The sequence below is a fragment of the Dendropsophus ebraccatus genome, chromosome 7 (genome assembly GCF_027789765.1).
Source record: "Dendropsophus ebraccatus isolate aDenEbr1 chromosome 7, aDenEbr1.pat, whole genome shotgun sequence".
Taxonomy (NCBI): Eukaryota; Metazoa; Chordata; class Amphibia; order Anura; family Hylidae; genus Dendropsophus; species Dendropsophus ebraccatus.
The window spans coordinates 70,087,312-70,103,998 of record NC_091460.1 but is presented as its reverse complement, the minus strand read 5'-3'; the positions used below and the strand labels follow the sequence as shown (position 1 = coordinate 70,103,998).

Here is a 16,687-nt window from a genome sequence, read left to right as displayed (position 1 = left end):
GGCTGGGTGCCCATACAGTGGTTTATGCCCACATATGGGGTACCGTTCTACTCAGGAGAACCTGCGTTACAGATTTTGGCATGCAGCTTCTCCCCTGTTCCTAGTGAAATTGAGAAATTTCCAACTAAACAAACATATTATTGGAAAAATTCAAGTTTTTCATTTTTACTGTCTTATTTTGAATACTTTCCTCTAATACCTGTGGGGTCAAAATGGTCACCACACCCCAAGATGAATTCTTTGAGGGGTGCACTTTCCAAAATGGGGTGACTTATGGGGGGGGGTTCTCTTCTGCGGACACTACAGGGGCACTACAAACGCACCTGGCGCTCAGAAACTTCTTCAGCAAAATCTGAACTGAAAATGCTAATTGGCGCTCCCTTCCTTCTGAGCCCTCCTGTGTGCCCATACAGTGGTTTATGCCCCCATATGGGGTACCGTTGTACTCAGGAGAACCTGCGTTACAAATTTTGGGGTGCGGATTCTCTCATGTTCCTTGTGAAATTGAGAGATTTTAAACTAAACGAACATATTATTGGAAAAATTCGAGTTTTTCATTTTTACTGTCTAATTTTAAATACTTTCCTCTAATACCTGTGGGGTCAAAATGGTCACCACACCCCAAGATGAATTCTTTGAGGGGTGTACTTTCCAAAATGGGGTGACTTTTGGGGGGGTTCTCTTCTACGGGCACTACAGGGGCGCTGCAAACGCACCTGGCGCTCAGAAACTTCTTCAGCAAAATCTGCACTGAAAATGCTAATTGGCGCTCCTTCCCTTCTGAGCCCTGCTGTGTGCCCATACAGTGGTTTACGCCCACATATGAGGTACCGTTGTACTCAAGAGAACCTGTGTTACAAATTGTGGGGTGCAGATTCTCTCATGTTCCTTTTGGAAAGGAGAAACTTTAATCTAAACATATATATTATTGGAAAATTAAAATTTTCGATTTCTTTAAGGCCTAATTGTGAATACTTTCCTCCAGCCCCTGTAGGGTTAAAATGCTCATTATACCCCTAGATTAATTCTTTAAGGTGTCTAGTTTCCAAAATGGGGTCACTTATGGGGTTTTACAGCATGCAAGCCTCCTAAATCAACTTAAAAAAAGAACTGGTCCCTAAAAAAAAATCAGTTTTGGAAACTTTCACAAAATGTGATAATTTGCTAATAAATTTCTAAGCCCCATAACAGCCTAAAAAAGTAAAATATGTTTCCCAAATTATGCCAGAATAAAGAGGACATATTGGTAATGTGATTTAGTAACTAATTTATGTGCTATGACTTCCTTTTTTAGAAGCAGAGAATTTCAGAAGTTCATAAAATGCAAAATTTTCAAATTTTTCATGATATTTTGATGTTTTTCACAAAAAACACACAAAGTAGTGACCAAATTTTGCCACTAATATAAAGTGCCATATGTGACAAAAAAACAATCTCAGAATCGCTAGCATACGTTAAAGCATCACTGAGCTATAAGAGCATAAAGTGAGACAGGTCAGATTTTGAAAAATGAGCCTGGTCATTAAGGCCAAAACAGGCTGCGGAGGCAAGGGGTTAATATTTTTATGTTTAATATTCTTTTATTTAAAAATAGGAAAAAGGGGGTGATTTTAACTTTCATTATGAGATGTCATTTATATGTAATTTTTTTATACACTTTTGCAGTCCCCCAGGGGACTTCTATGAGCAATGCATTGATTGCTCATGGAGATTAATGTAGTACCTATAGATTGAATTGATCCATTAGATCTGTAGCAATTGCCAAGCCAATTAGAGTTTTAATGTAGACTAGATAGTCTAGGAGTGCACCAGACAGTGGCCCAGGCTGATACACTTTAAAATTAGCTTTATACTAAAGTGGCTTACTTACTTTAAAGCCAAAATGTACTGGTGCATTTTTAGTGCATTTAAGAAACACCTATTTTTCAAAGTCATGCCCACTTTCAGCTAAAGCATGTCCCTTGCAAGTATCAATTCTTTTTTGTCTAATTTAAAGTGATACTGTCACTCCTTTCTATATAAGGAGTTCTCAGCACCATTCTTAAAGTGTAACTACCATTTTAAAAAACTTCTGACATGTCATAGCGACATGTCAGAAGTGTGTATCAGTTGGGGTCTGGCTGCTGAGAACCCTGACGAACAAAGGGGCTGCCGCATGCGGGAGCACACGCTCTGCCCCTTCATCTCTGCTACAGGGAGCAGAATTCTGTAGATCGTATTACACACCCCTTCGTTCTAGTTATTGGCGGGGTTCTCACCAGCCGGCCACCAACCGGTATACACTTCTGACATGTTGCTATGACATGTCAGAAGTTTTTTTAAAACTTCTCTAGGTCAGCCCATTCCAAAGGCTTTGACAGGGGCCTAGACGCTGATGATGTTGCAGAGAGGCGGGTCCTACAGTGTCAATGTGGGAAGAGACATGGGATTCCACAATTGTTAAAGTGACACTGTCATTCCTTTTTTGCATTCTGACTTCTCTACACAGGTGTAATGGGTAAATTTAGCAGTTTTCATACCTTATTTTATATCATACGTCATGGTGCTTGTTCAAGTAAAAAGTGATCTTTTATCATCTGCAGAATGTGCTAAGTGGGCATAGGCCTGCCCCCTTAACGCCCATTGTATGGGCTGACCTAGAGGGGGTGGGGCCTAGACCTTTAGGCCAGTCTGTTCCAATGGTCGGCGAGGGGGCAGGCCCTATGTGCCTATGATGTCATGGAGGGGTGAAGCCAACAGTGGTGCTGTGGGCGAGGCTAAGTGGCCCTGGTGCCGTGAAGCCCTGCCCACTAAGAACAATCTGCATTTGATAAAAGATCCCTTTTTACTTGAACAAGCACCATGACATATGATATAAAATAAGAAAACTGCTAAATTTACCCTTTACACCTGTGTAGAGAAGTCTAGTGCAAAAAGGCTGTGACAGTGTCACTTTAAGCCCCGCCCCTACAACACTGTCCACCAACAATAACATGCATTATTGAGGGGAGAGACCACAAAGAAATCCTTTATATGGTAAGATATGAAATGTCCACAATACAAGCTTAAAGTGTCACTGTCGTGAATTTTTTTTTTGCAGAAATCAATAGTCCAGGCGATTTTAAGAAACTTTGTCATTGGGTTTATTATCAGAAAAATGCATTTTTATCATGAAAAAGCAGTTTGAAGCTCTCCCCCCTGTCTTCATTGTTCTCCTATGGAGAGAGCTAAAGAAAAGACCAAAACAGGACAACAAAGAGTTAATCTACAAATATCTCACCCGTTATCTTCTTGGACAATCACCAGTGACCTGTCTGAGCTCAGATTACAGCTGTCACCCAGCTCCGTGCCTGTAATCCTCTGTTATCTGCTTTCTGCTGCCGGCTAACTCCCTCCTTCCTCCTCCCCCCTCCCCTCTCCCTAGAACAGACAGGGTACGTCTCCTGCAACAAGTCACAATTTTCAGATTTTTCAGAGTGGATGAAAAAGAGGAAGGAGGGGGGGACCTGGGAAAAGGCTTTTTACATACAGATAATGGCAGATTTGGCTAATAAACCCAATTACAAAGTTTCTTAAAATCGCCTGGACTATTGATTTCTGCAAAAAAAAAAAATACGACAGTGACTCTTTAAGAAAAGGACTGAGAACTTATATAACTTATATGGAAAGGGGGTAACAATATCACTTTAAACAACTGGCTAATAGTATGGATGGCTTAGTTCCAGGGAAGTCACACTGACATTTAAGAGAATTATGTGCTTCTATGATTAACCCCTTAAAGCGTAACTGTCATGTTTTTTTTTATTGCAGAAATCAGTAGTATAAGCGTTTTTAAGAAACTCTGTAATAGGTTTCATCAGCCAAAAAAGCCTCCTTCTGTACTCAAGAAGCAATCTCCCAGCCTCCCCCCCTGTCTTCTTATCTGTGCATTATCAGGCAAACACGTCTTCATTACAGAGAAGCCAGTGAAGACGGTTCTTCTCTCTCCATTGTAAGCCTATGAAGGGGGGAGGGGATGAGGGAGATGAGGGAGCAGGAAGAGGTGACATGAAGGTCAGCTGTTTGTAGACTCTCTGGGCACCTAAAACGCTAAATTCAGGTGTCAGAAAGGTCAGTGCTTATCTATGAACTTACTGAGAGGAGATTGCCGGGTGTTGTGCTTTGCAGGACTGCTCCGTGCTCAGTCACTCCTAACAGCCCCTCCCCTCTCCATAGCCACATAATGGAGACAGAAATCCTGCTTCATCTGATGTGAGGGTGGGGGCTGGGAGATTGCTTTTTTAGTCCAGAAGTTAACTCTTTTAGTACATAAAACCTATTACAGAGTTTCTTAAAATCGCTTGAACTGTTGATATTTAATGTTTTCAGAAAAATGACCCTGAAATGACAGTTACGCTTTAAGAATAAACGAGTTTTCCAGGACTGCAATATTGAGGTCTTACCCTAAAGATAGAACCTTAACCATGTTGAAGACCTGAGTCCTGACACCTCTGGTGATCAACTGGTTGTAGGGGCTGCAGTGCTTATATTCTTTTCATTGTGTTAATGTGTTTTGATTCTATTTTTTACATTGCATCTTATGATCGTGACATGCACCTGTTCTCTTTATGTCTTGGCCTACTTCCAAGATGTGGAATTACAGGGAGTGAGTGCCAGGGAGCAGAAAACTTTAACCATCTACTCCCCGGACGATCCCTTTAAGTTAAACTGCCAGCTATTATCTGGGACTGATGGGAAAATGATATTATTGCTATAAAACATAATGCAGTTAGAACACATAATATAACACAATCCTCTGAATAATGACACCGTATAGTGCAGTAACTGAAAATGTAATAAAATAGATGATCAGTCACAATGTGCTAAAGCTAACAGATACATAGTGATGTCAGCCATAATGCAGATAAATGTAGGCTTATTTTATTATAGGTATAGAAACTGGGTTAGTCTGCTGACGATACAGGGGGCTTGTTTATGTCTGCTGCGTTCATCGGTAGAGTTGTATTCATAAGCGACTTTATGGTTAACCAGAGTTAAAATGTGCAGCAACTCTTTGTTATTCCAGTATCTCTCCAGCATTTTACAGAGTGATTGTATAAACCAGCTACCATCATTTCTTCTATATGACACATAGCCTGTAGAGAAGAGAGACACATAAGTTATATGTAACTTTCTGTTTAAAGCATACCTGTAACCAAAAAACAAACATTTGACATGTGCTAGGGACATGTCTGAAGCTTTTATCAGTCAGGGTCTGTGTGTTCAGACCCTGACTGATCAGTAGAATGAGCAGACAGAGCCACAAACTGCTGGGATCTCTCCCTGCTCTGTGTCTATTAGGCCTGCCCCATAGACTTACATCCCCATCCAGGTCATGTGTTATGAGATATATATGCTGATTATGCATGAGTCTTTATACATAATAGTGCTGGATGTGGCTTTGGTAATAAGTGTATATCCAGGACATGGTGTAGTGTCAGGATCTGGAGATATATAGATATATTATACTGTATATACATTATTGGCCACATGTGCCTGGTACTCAGGGTTAGGAAAGCAAACAGCGGTGTGTGGTTGTATCCTTTATGCACGTTATGGTATCTGTATGTAATGTACAGTGCTTTTCATCTTTGTTTCATTAGTAAAGTATACATATATATCAAAGGGACTATATATCCATACACTGACATCCATTAATCAGTCTTAATTGACTCTAACAGCTCCTCATGTTTTGCTTCTTGAAATGGATCTTCCAATAGCATTTACCGTGGTCCCTCAAGTTGCAATGGCCTAAAGTTTTTCAACACACAATGGTGTCTCCTGGACCTTCATAACTTTAAACCATACCCTACATACAAAGTTACACACAGAAATAAAGCAAATGTCCTCTACGTAGAAAGGAATTTACATTTCTTTTTTCTTTTTTTTTTATTCTAAATTTTAAGAACATTTTTCAAATATAACAATACCAGGCGCTGGAGAGGTGCAAGAGACAATTATCACATTACATGAGTAGACCTGACAACAAAGAAAAGGGCCCCAAGATTGTTACAAGAAATAGTGTCATATAATGTAATTACAGAAACGGGCCAAATTCAAAAAGGACCAAAGCCCAAACAAGGGGACAACAAAGTAAAGAGCGAAAAAAAAGAGAGGAATAAGAGAGGGACTAGGAGAGGAATGCCATTGCTGGCCTACTGAGCTAGGAGAAATTTAAACTCGGAAGTGTCAGTAAACTGATCCCAGTAATACCACGTCTAGAAGAAGAGGGCAGAACGGCCATGGAGCTGTGCCATAAGATCCTCTATATGCTTAATATCCTCCACCCTGTGCAGCCACATTAAGATGCGAGGTGGGTCAGGACAGCGCCAGAGGGCAGGTATACAAGCTCTTGCTGCTTTGACCAGGTAGTGGAGTAGTGGAGCACAGAGTAAAGGTAGGTCTTGAGGGGGATGTCAGAAATATGCAAGAGGAGGAATGCCGGAGTGAAAGGTACCAGGTAGTCTGTAAAGGTCGAGGCTAAGCGCCACACCTGTTTCCAGAAGGGTACCAGTTTGGGGCAACTCCAAAACATGTGAATAAGAGTGCCTTCTCCCCGTAATTTCTGCAGCATATTGGCAAGACTTCTGGAAAAATACTATGGATTCGCATGGGGACCTGGTACCACCTGGGCAAAACTTTATATCCGGCTTCCTGCACATGGGATACAATGGATGACGAGTGGGTAAACTGGAGGACTGTGGAAACCCAGGTCCGCCTCCCAGGCGGTCAGATAAGGATGGCTAGGTTGGTCAGGCGGGGAGCCCAACATGTCATAGAGAACAGATAGCCAGTGCTGAAGTGGGCTGGAGTCCATACACAGCGACTCAAAGGTGGTTAGGGAGCCAGCAAAGGAGGAAGAAGGAAGAGAGAGAAGACAATGGTGAAGTTGAAGGGCTCTCCAAAACCACAGGGGTCAGAGAGGTCCTTGAGAGCTGTGATTTACATTTCTAGCAGCTCTTTGTTAGGACCTGCTCTATCTGTATTAGATATCTCATTTGGCCTCTAACTAATCCATACATGTACAGAAGTGCGCATTGTTGGTGTTATAACACTAAATGTTAGCTAAATAAAAAGCTTAACAGTTCATATTCCTGCATTCAAAGGCATTGGAGACAGCATAGATAGTGCTGTCATTTTACCTGAAGGTGCTGCGTAATGATAGAGAAAATCCGCTTCAATAGGGATTGTAGTACCGCTTCCTTCTGACCCTGTGTGTAGAGTCACACCTGCATCTACAGATTTTCCTCTGCATTTCTGATACATAAAAAGAAGAAAGAAATATCAAAGAAAAACATTTTCCCAACCCTGCTCTATCATAGTGTAGTTCATTGTTTCTCAGAGGTAAAAGAGCTTCTCTGTGTGGAAGAAGAAAACATAAGAAATGCACTTGCATCACCTACTACTGTCAGGAAGATGATTTCCCAAGGGCCGTTTACACAAGCCAATTGTCGTTATGCATTGTTGTTTTGCTGTGGTGTATGAAGAAAATGTTATTGTATATGATCTTCATCAATTAGGTCAATCAATTAGTAAAAATCAGGGAGAAAACATGGGAATGTAGGTGCTACTGGTTATGGTAGTCAACTGGCAGATAGTTATTCAACTGGCATTGCTGGGGATAGTAGTACTATGCCAGATAGCGGAGGCTATAAAACAACTTTACAGCACAGATTCAACATGTTTCCTTATCAGTTCAACATCTTCATCAGGTATAACAAATGTGCAAACTACTACTACTATGTAACTAGATAAAAAAAGGTGGTCCAAGCAGGATATGGATACATATCGATTTATATCAAACTTGCAAATCATTAGAAACATATATAATAAAGAATAAAGATAAAATATCATCTCATCTTGTACTTTCTATTGTTTCATTTGATGTACTTTTTTTTTGCATGTGTTATGTCCATTACATGAGCGAGTTGGAAATACCATTGAATTATGTAAGTTTTACTATGGAATGTAAGTTACCTGTAAAAAGAAAAGCTTGGGTTTCCCAGCAAGGCTTGGGCAATTTTCTCCATTGAATAATGTAAACAGCTTTGCCTCCGTAATTTCTTTATCAAATCCATAAAACGTGCCTTCTTCTCCGTGGCTCATTATAACACAAACAAAGCAACTCCTTTTGCTGTGATCATCTTCTGCAACTAAAATATAACAAGCATTATAAGGATTTTTTTTATTTTATAAGAAACAAAATAGGAATTGTACTGAATGAATTGGGCTGAAAACTTCTTAACAATTTCCCCATATTTGTGGTGTGGGACAATCTTGTCACATTCATGGTGCGTTCACACCTACATTATCTGCAGCTGATTTTCTGCAGCAGATTTCATTTAAATAACTGAACACAGCATCAAATCTGCTGCAGATACTGTAGGTGTGAACGCACCCTCAGTATACACACTGCACCAAAAAATCAACAGCAGAACATGGTTTAAACGCAGAAAACTTTTGGCACCCAGTTTTCCCCTAAAGTAAGCCCAAAGAGGCAAAACTACAATTCTCATCATGTCTAGACAGTCAAAGCTTAAAGCGACTCTGTACCCACAATCTGACCCCCAAATCCCTTGTACCTTCAGATAGCTGGTTTTAATCCAAAATCTGTCCTGGGGTCCGTTCGGCAGGGGATGCAGTTATTGTCATAAAAACAACTTTTAATCCGGCAGCGCTGTGTCTAACAGCCGGGGCTTACATTTGTATATGCATTAGCCTGGCACCACCTCTCCGTCCTTCCTCCCCACCCTCCTCATTATTAGGAATGATCCAGGAACATTTACTGCTGTTTGAGCTTTGCACATGTGTATTAACAATCCAGCCTATGTGCCGGGCTGCCACAGGTGGGGAATAGGAAGCAATCTGCCTGGAGCATTCCTAATAATGAGGAGGGTGGGGAGGAAGGACAGAGAGGTTGTGCCAGCCTAATGCATATATAAATGTAAGCCCCGGCCGTTGGACCCAGCGCTACCGGATTAAAAGTTGTTTTTATCACTATAACTGCATCCCCTGCCAAACGGACCCCAGGACAGATCTTGGATTAAAAGCAGCTATCTGAAGGTACAAGTGGTTGGGGGGGTGGGGGTCAGATTGTGGGTACAGAGTCGCTTTAAGCTCCAAGCATGATAGGAATTTTAGTTTTGCAACAGCTGGAGGGCCACAGTTTGACCCCTGTGTTTACATGAAAGTTATAAACTTAATGCTATAATTTGTGACTGGGATATATTACTTTATTGCAGCAACATTTTACTGTAACTATGGTACACCTTTCATCTACTGTTACATCCCTTCATATTGCCTTAATGTAGCACTATCCTCATGATACTGACCTTTGACCATGATGTTGTATATATCTTCACTTGTTTTATCTTTCTCAGTTTGTATTGTAAATCCGATTGCTTTAAACACATCTTCAACAGCCTTTTCATCTATGGATGTACCCTTTCTTGGTTTTAAACCTAAGCCTGTAAAAATAAACAACTCCACTTATTAATACCATACACACAATTCCAGTGACGTTCACAAAAGCATCGTGGGTAAATGTTACCTAGAATGAATTGTTCCAGGTGTTATTAATAATCCCTTGTTTTACCCTTTCTTCTTAGGGTATGTTCACACTGAGCAAATGCAGAGGAATCCCGCCTGCTTCAGTGTCAGTCATGTCAATTCTTTGAGCGGAGAGCAGAGGCGCGCGAGTCATCCCATAGAGATGCCATCTGACACTGAAGCAGGAGGGATTCCGTGGTAAAGAGTTTTGTTCAGTGTGAACATACCCTTACTGTATGAATACTTCACACTTAAAGCGACTCTGTACCCACAATCTGACCCCCCCAAACCACTTGTAGCTTTTAATCCAAGATCTGTCCTGGGGTCCGTTCGGCAGGTGATGCAGTTATTATCCTAAAAAACAACTTTTAAACTTGCAGCCCCGTGCCCAAAGGGAGTATCTGTGCCCTAACTTTGCACCACCCCTCCGTCCCTCCTCCCCATCCTCTTTATCATTAGGAATGCCACTGGAACATTTTCTCCTGTCTGAACATTGCACAGGTTGCCTAACGATCCAGCCCATGTGCTGTGCTAACACAGCTGAGGAATAGGAGACAACCTAGCTGGAGCATTCCTAATGATGAGGAGGGCGGGGAGGAGGGATAAAGAGGTTGTACCAGCCTAATGCATATACAATCTAGGCCACGCCCGTAGGGCTCAGAGCTGCCAGTTTAAAAGTAGTTTTTTAGGACAATAACTGCATCACCTGCCGAACGGACTGCAGGACAGATCTCGGATTAAAAGCAGCTATCCGAAGGTACAAGCGTTTTTTGGTTTTTTTTTTTTGGGGGGGGGGGGTCAGATTGTGGGTACAGAGTCGCTTTAAATAAAGTTGTTATCCAGGATTAGGAAAACTAGCTTTCTTCCACAGTGCCATACCTGTCATCAGATTGTGTGTGGTATTACAGATAAGCTCTATTGACCTCAATGGAACTAAAGGCCCTATTCCACAGAATGATTATCGTCCGTATTCAGCTGATATCGGGCGTTACGGCCGATAATCGTCCCGTGGAATAGGAGGCAACGATCAGCCAACATCGTTCACGTCGGCTGATCGTTGAAGTTGTTTGTCTTTCAACATGTTGAAAGACCAATGACTTGTATAGCAGCGATCTGCTGTGGTCACTCCTACGGGCTGCCCGGACGATCAGCGATCACTCGGGCAGCCCCCCCGCAGCTTCTTCCGGCCCCTCCTGGACTCACCCGCTCGTGGCAGCCGCGTGGAATATCGCTCGTTTGCTCCTCAGAGTCAGGCCGTGTAATACGGCCTTGAGCTGCAATCCCACACGCAAACTCAAGTGTGCAAGTGTGGCACTGTCTCTGGAAAGAAGCATCTATGTTTTTCTAATCCTGAATAACCCCAAACACGTGTTTAATGGACAGCTGTCAACGGTATAAACTTTCATGCTATTTAAGCCACACAAAAAATTTACCCCCCAATATACTATTGTAGCACCACTGCTGTTTTGATGGATCCCTGTTACTGTCTTAACACTTTCCTATTCAATATATGTACTGTGCAGGGTTTATACTATTAGGTCATGGTTACACAATGGTTGTTGCTTTTTGATTAACATACTTTGGTCGAGTGATAGCTCTTTGGGTGTGGCTCTTTTTTAAAGGTTCACTTAATTTAGTATAAAGGACGGTGAATAAAAAAAACTGTATGTGAACAACTTAAAATAACGTCCGCTGTTTGCTAAATAACAGCCGCATATTATTGTCATGAGCATTAATTTGACAGCTGTTATTTTATACATTCTGTGACGTTATTTCGATAGAGTTAAATGGGAATAATTGAGGACCATTGACCATTATTTTAAATGGCGGACGTTATTTGCGGAAAAAAGTATGTCTGTGAACATGGCCTTAGACTGAGCCTCATCTTAGATCTACTCTGCTGTTTATGCATGTGCATATGTATATAAAGTCTCATAGCTGACAATACACATCAGAGCAAACACCAAGCAATGAGAAAAAAAAACCCTGCTTTTATAGATTAGATACAGGATTGTGAGGAGACACAGATCTAGAGAAGGGAACCAGAAATTTCTGCTAAACACAGTGACCTCATAATTCATAAAGGAATTATGGAACAAAAAAAATAAAAAGACTTCCTAGAGCTGGCTGTCCCACCAAAGTTATTGAGAAGAGTTAGGGTATGTGCACACTGAGGAACTTAGACGGAAAGTCCGTCGCGTAACCCGTTGCTCGCGGACAGCGGCGGTTGTGCGCATCTCTGCCCGTGTCATTCTATGCACGGGCGGATTCCTTCCTCCGTCCAAAGAATGAACTTGATCATCCTTTGGACGGAGGGAGGAATTCGCCCATGCATAGAATGGAGTCTATGACACGGGCGGAGACGTACTAGCAGGCGCGAACGACGGATTACGCAACAGACTTTCCGTCTAAATTCCTCAGTGTGCACATACCATAAGGGTGGGTTCAGACTGAGGAATTCTCGTGGAAAATGTCCGCGGAATTCCGTCAGCTGTCCGCCTGCACATCTGGGCGCCTTTCCGCCGGCCCCATAGTGTCATGTCACTTCTTTTAGCGGATCGCGGAATACGCCGGCCCATAGAATGGTGTCTATAGAGCCGGCGGAAAAGCGCGTGTGCGGGCGGACAGCTGACGGATTTCCGCGAGAATTCCTCACTCTGAACCCACCCTAAGAGAGGAGACTCATAGGTAAGGGGACTGTGAGGCTAAGTGTACCTTTATTGTGTCTGTGCTCTGTTGATATAGTAAAAACCTTCTTTAAGGCTAAGTTAACACAACATAAAATATCAATTAAACACGGCCGTTGTTGCAATTTGAAACAATGGCCGTGATTTATTGATAGTTTACATTGTCCTGCAGACAACGGAATCCCGGACAGAGTGTATACACATTGTATACGCTCCAGCCGGGATTGCAAGGGGCCGCAATGAAGGCTGCCATGGCAGTTTTGTGTGGCCGCTATTCATTGAATAACGGCCTCACAACTCTGACAGTGCACACAATTGAGTGCAATGGTGAATAGGGATGTGGCCGCACACAGATGCGCCGCATCCCAATTCAATAGAAATTAAGTTTATCCGGCGTGTACTGCAGTAGTTACGGCCGTTTTTTTACAATCTGTGAACCCGGCCCAAACATGTAAATGAAGATGTTTGGTACACTGGCGGTAGTCTTTTACCCCTCAGTGTACAGAGTCTGCCTAATCAGATTAGGAATGTAGGGGTTGTCCAGCGTTAGCAATATATGGCTGTGGTCAAATACATTATAGGAAGGAGCCTATGTTCACCTCTCCACACTCCTCCAGACTCACCACTTCTGATATGGTCTTGTCTCAGGAGTGACAGCCCGCTCAGCCATACAGCAAGCCAGGTAAACCCTTTAAAGGGGTAGTGCGGCGGTAAGCAATTATTTCCTAAATAACACACATTACAAAGTTATACAACTTTGTAATGTATGTTATGTTAGTAAATGGCCCCCTTCCCCATGTTTCCCCCCACCCACGCTAGACCCAGAAGTGTAGTTCTCTATACTCACCTGATCCGTGTTGACCCCCGTCCACCATCTTGTGACAATGATGCCATCTCCAGGCGGCCGGCCGAACCGCTCCGACCGTCCCTCGTGCCGGCCGCTCTCTGCCGCGTCATCAGCTGCTCAGCCGTGATTGGCTGAGCACAGTTAAGCTCAGCCAAGCGGCTTTAACCCCTTTAACTTTGATCTTTATAAGGCCATTTATGGGTTCTCTCAATGGCACCAGGAAGAAAATCAGTCTAATTTGCATTTATCAGAATAGGTAGGTAAATATATTCCAAAACTTAAGGAATGAGTCATTGATTTACCTGACAGTCATGTAATAGGCGCTAAGGGAAGGAATGATATATGCAAGAAAGAGGAGGAAATTGGCAGTCAATTTTGGACTAAGTCACTCAGAATGGATTGGATTTATTGGGTATGGTTGGTAAATTAGGAATATTGTGTGTGTAGTTGTGATCATGCTTACCACTAGCAAAGTTCTCCATGTTTATAATCAGGCACAGGCCCTTTTCTGGATAATCCATGTTATACTTCATCTCATCACTGTAAAAAGAGACATTAAACAAAACAAGTGTGCCAATCCATGCACTTTTTCTTTACGCATATTATTCCACTAAAGTATTCCTACCAACAATTTTTGCTGATATAGGCTACCCCATCCATTTTACTGTATGGCAGACAATCTAGAATTGTGCATCCAAACCATTAGTTTGCACCATATGTCGGCAAATGCAATACAAACTGATGACACACTGGTACCACACCCTAGATCTGGCCAGGCTGTCATAGACACACTACTTTTTTGGGACTGCTGTCTTATTTCACTGTTTTGTACAGAGGTCTATACTTTACATCTCTATCGACCCCATGGTTTACTTAATTTTTTCCAAGACTGTAAAAATTACACTCTATACTCTCCATATACACGTATTATACACATATTACACTACATATACACAGCTGCTTAATCTCTTCAGGACACCTTTAGACTAGGTTTCCATGACGTAGATTATAAAGAACAGCCAATGTTGTTAAACAACGGCTTGTAGTAATGTTTGTGAACATTATTACAAGCATTAATGTTTGTTTGACAACAACAGCTGTTCTTTGTGATCTTTAGTATGCAGTGGGAACATAGTCTTACACCGATCTACTTTTTGTTCTTTTGATTATCTGCTGTTTCTCCTTCATTGGTATTTTTACTTTCTATGTAAAAAAAAATCTTCTAACAAATAGTATCTTCCTTATGCATGATTATTCATGATTTTTGCACCTATGTCACAGACTGCCCGTGTTGATTGACTTTTTTTCCCCCTCAAAAATCACTATGTAAAAAACATTTCTTAACCTTCTATTGGAAATATATAATAATCAAAAGAAGTCATGGCATCTTGTAGAAATTGATTTTCCTTTACTGTTAATACAAATATCATCCAGCCAATTACAGATACCACTTTGGTGAATATGAAGTGAAAAAAAAAAAAAGTCTTTCAAATGAACTCTCATATATTCTGACCACTACAAGATATACAACCTTAAAAGTGTAAAAAGAGACACTTACCTTCCAGTTTGGGGAGAAGGACTGCTGACTCCAGCAGGTTCAGCCATCCTTCCTGTGTCCCTCTCTTCTCTGTAATGAAGAACTCTTCAAGGAAATTGTCTTTTATACTGAATAGTCTCAGTTGTACACGCCTTCTTTTGGTAGTCAAATGTTTATTTTATCTTTATTCAGGTCCGTGTGACGAAATATTAGTAACTCTATTCAGTCTTGCACATCTAATACCCAATCTCCGTACAATATTCCCATTCTCCCTCCTGCTCTGCTTCTACACAAACTAATCCTTCATTCTGATCTATACTCTGCTTTACCTGCTCCTGTGTCGCTCTGACTCTCCACTCCTGGCTTCAGTGGTGATCTCACCTGGGTACTTTGGAACATTCCTATATAACATTGTGCTTAAGCTCAGAGTGAGCAAGGACTTAGCTGCCCTTTTATAAGTGACGTTTGTGTAATAACTTCTTTTTGTTAACACATTTTCATCCTATTTTTTGTGCTGACTTACCATTAGTATACGCCAGGGGTAACAAAATGCAACAATCAGTTGAAATGTTTGTCTGTTTTTTTCTTCCAGATGATTTATGCTGCTTGCCACTTTTGAAAAGGTGCGTGAAGCTCAATGACACTTCAGCCACACTTCAGGGTTGGTGAGGAGACACTGGGGGGGGTGGGGGGGAACAGGAGGAGTCAGGAAAACCTTACATCTGCCACATTTATTATCGGTTGATTCCTCTGTTGACACTTTTCGGCTGTGTCCAGAAATGGGGTGTGGCTTTGGTAAAAGGTGTATGATCTTGGTTGAAAGGGGAATCACTTTAGATGCACCTTTAATTGCACCAAATTCTGGCACATGTTTAAGCCTACTAACAGTTGTACTAAACCTAAAGACAGCACAGAAGTGTTTGTGCATAACACACTTCTGTGTTGTTCCTGGTGTCCCAAGCAAAAGACCAGTCCCAACCAATGACCCCTGAAGATAAATGGCAATAGGTAACATGTAGGTGCTGATATCTGAATGCGATCATAGGAGGAGCACTAAACAGTTGTATATTAACTTCCCGCTTCCCTCTACACGGTAACTTATACATAATTACCACGGACTCATTGACAAATACTGGAAATCTCCTGTCATTTCTAGGAAGAGAAGTGCAATAAACTGGTACTTGTGCAATATATACAATTTTAATGCAGCAAGACACTATCATAATTTGGACAATGGTATGTACCTAAGGTGGTGGCTAAAGGAAAAAGTCAATGCACTGCCGATTTATAACTTTTAAGGCATTCTTGGAATAAAGTGGATGTGTTTTTAAGTTTTCTAAAAAATATATTGGAATACATTGTATAATATACAGTATTTACTGTATAAAATTATCTGCCTCTTTATGGAGTTATTCCCCAGTAAGATGTTCTTGTTCAGAAAAGAAAAAAAAATCTTTAAAAGATAATAAAAAACCTGATCTAATTGAATTCAGCAGAGGCAGGTGTATCTGAGCCATTTTGTTAAACGTAATAAGAAATGCAGAGTTGGCACTCAAGTCTTCTGGGCCTGAGGCAACAATCCATTTAATGGAACTATGGGAGACAGACTGTTGTGGGGCACAGCTGCAACTGTAATCACTATAACTCTTATAGCTATACCAGTAAAGACATATTTTCATCTTATTAGTGTACACATTTAAGTATGCTTTTAAGTATGCTCCAGCAAGCACAAAGTATACCTTTTCATGGTACAATGTAGCAGTACAGTGGTGCCTCTTTTTACGAACTTCATTGGTTCTAGAAGGGATTTTGAGAACAGAGCAGTTCCAGAACGGAACAGTGTTTTCCCATGGGAAATAAAGTAAATGTGTTTAATTGGTTCCAGCACCCACCAATAATTAAAGAGGACCTGTCACCCCCCCCCCCCGTGCCGGGGTGACAGGCTCCCGACTAGTGATGTCACGATACCAGAATTTTGAGTTCGATACCAATACCAACTTTTTTTTTCAATGCTCGATACTAATTCGATACTTAATAAATTATATTTAA

At 41.4% G+C, this 16,687-nt stretch overlaps 1 protein-coding gene across 1 annotated transcript; it reads right to left on the bottom strand.

Annotated features, from left to right (window-relative positions):
• Positions 1-4,795: 4,795 nt before the first annotated feature.
• LOC138796851 (caspase-3-like) lies at positions 4,796-14,969 on the bottom strand. Its single transcript, XM_069976561.1, has 6 exons — positions 14,660-14,969; positions 13,565-13,641; positions 9,351-9,485; positions 7,996-8,171; positions 7,161-7,275; positions 4,796-5,114 (listed from the first exon to the last, which is right to left on the bottom strand). The coding sequence occupies exons 1-6, from the start codon at positions 14,704-14,706 to the stop codon at positions 4,903-4,905; spliced, it is 762 nt and encodes a 253-aa protein (XP_069832662.1). The 5' UTR covers positions 14,707-14,969; the 3' UTR covers positions 4,796-4,902.
• Positions 14,970-16,687: the final 1,718 nt, after the last annotated feature.

What these genes read in the sequence shown, in the direction of transcription:
- LOC138796851 (XM_069976561.1), bottom strand. Translation starts at nt 14,706, where the DNA reads ATGGCTGAACCTGCTGGAGTCAGCAGTCCTTCTCCCCAAACTGGAAG. An exon ending in ATACAACATCATGGTCAAAG is followed by an intron (nt 8,172 to 9,350) that starts GTCAGTATCATG and finishes GTTATATTTTAG; the next exon opens with TTGCAGAAGATGATCACAGC. An exon ending in TCATTACGCAGCACCTTCAG is followed by an intron (nt 5,115 to 7,160) that starts GTAAAATGACAG and finishes TCTTCTCTACAG; the next exon opens with GCTATGTGTCATATAGAAGA.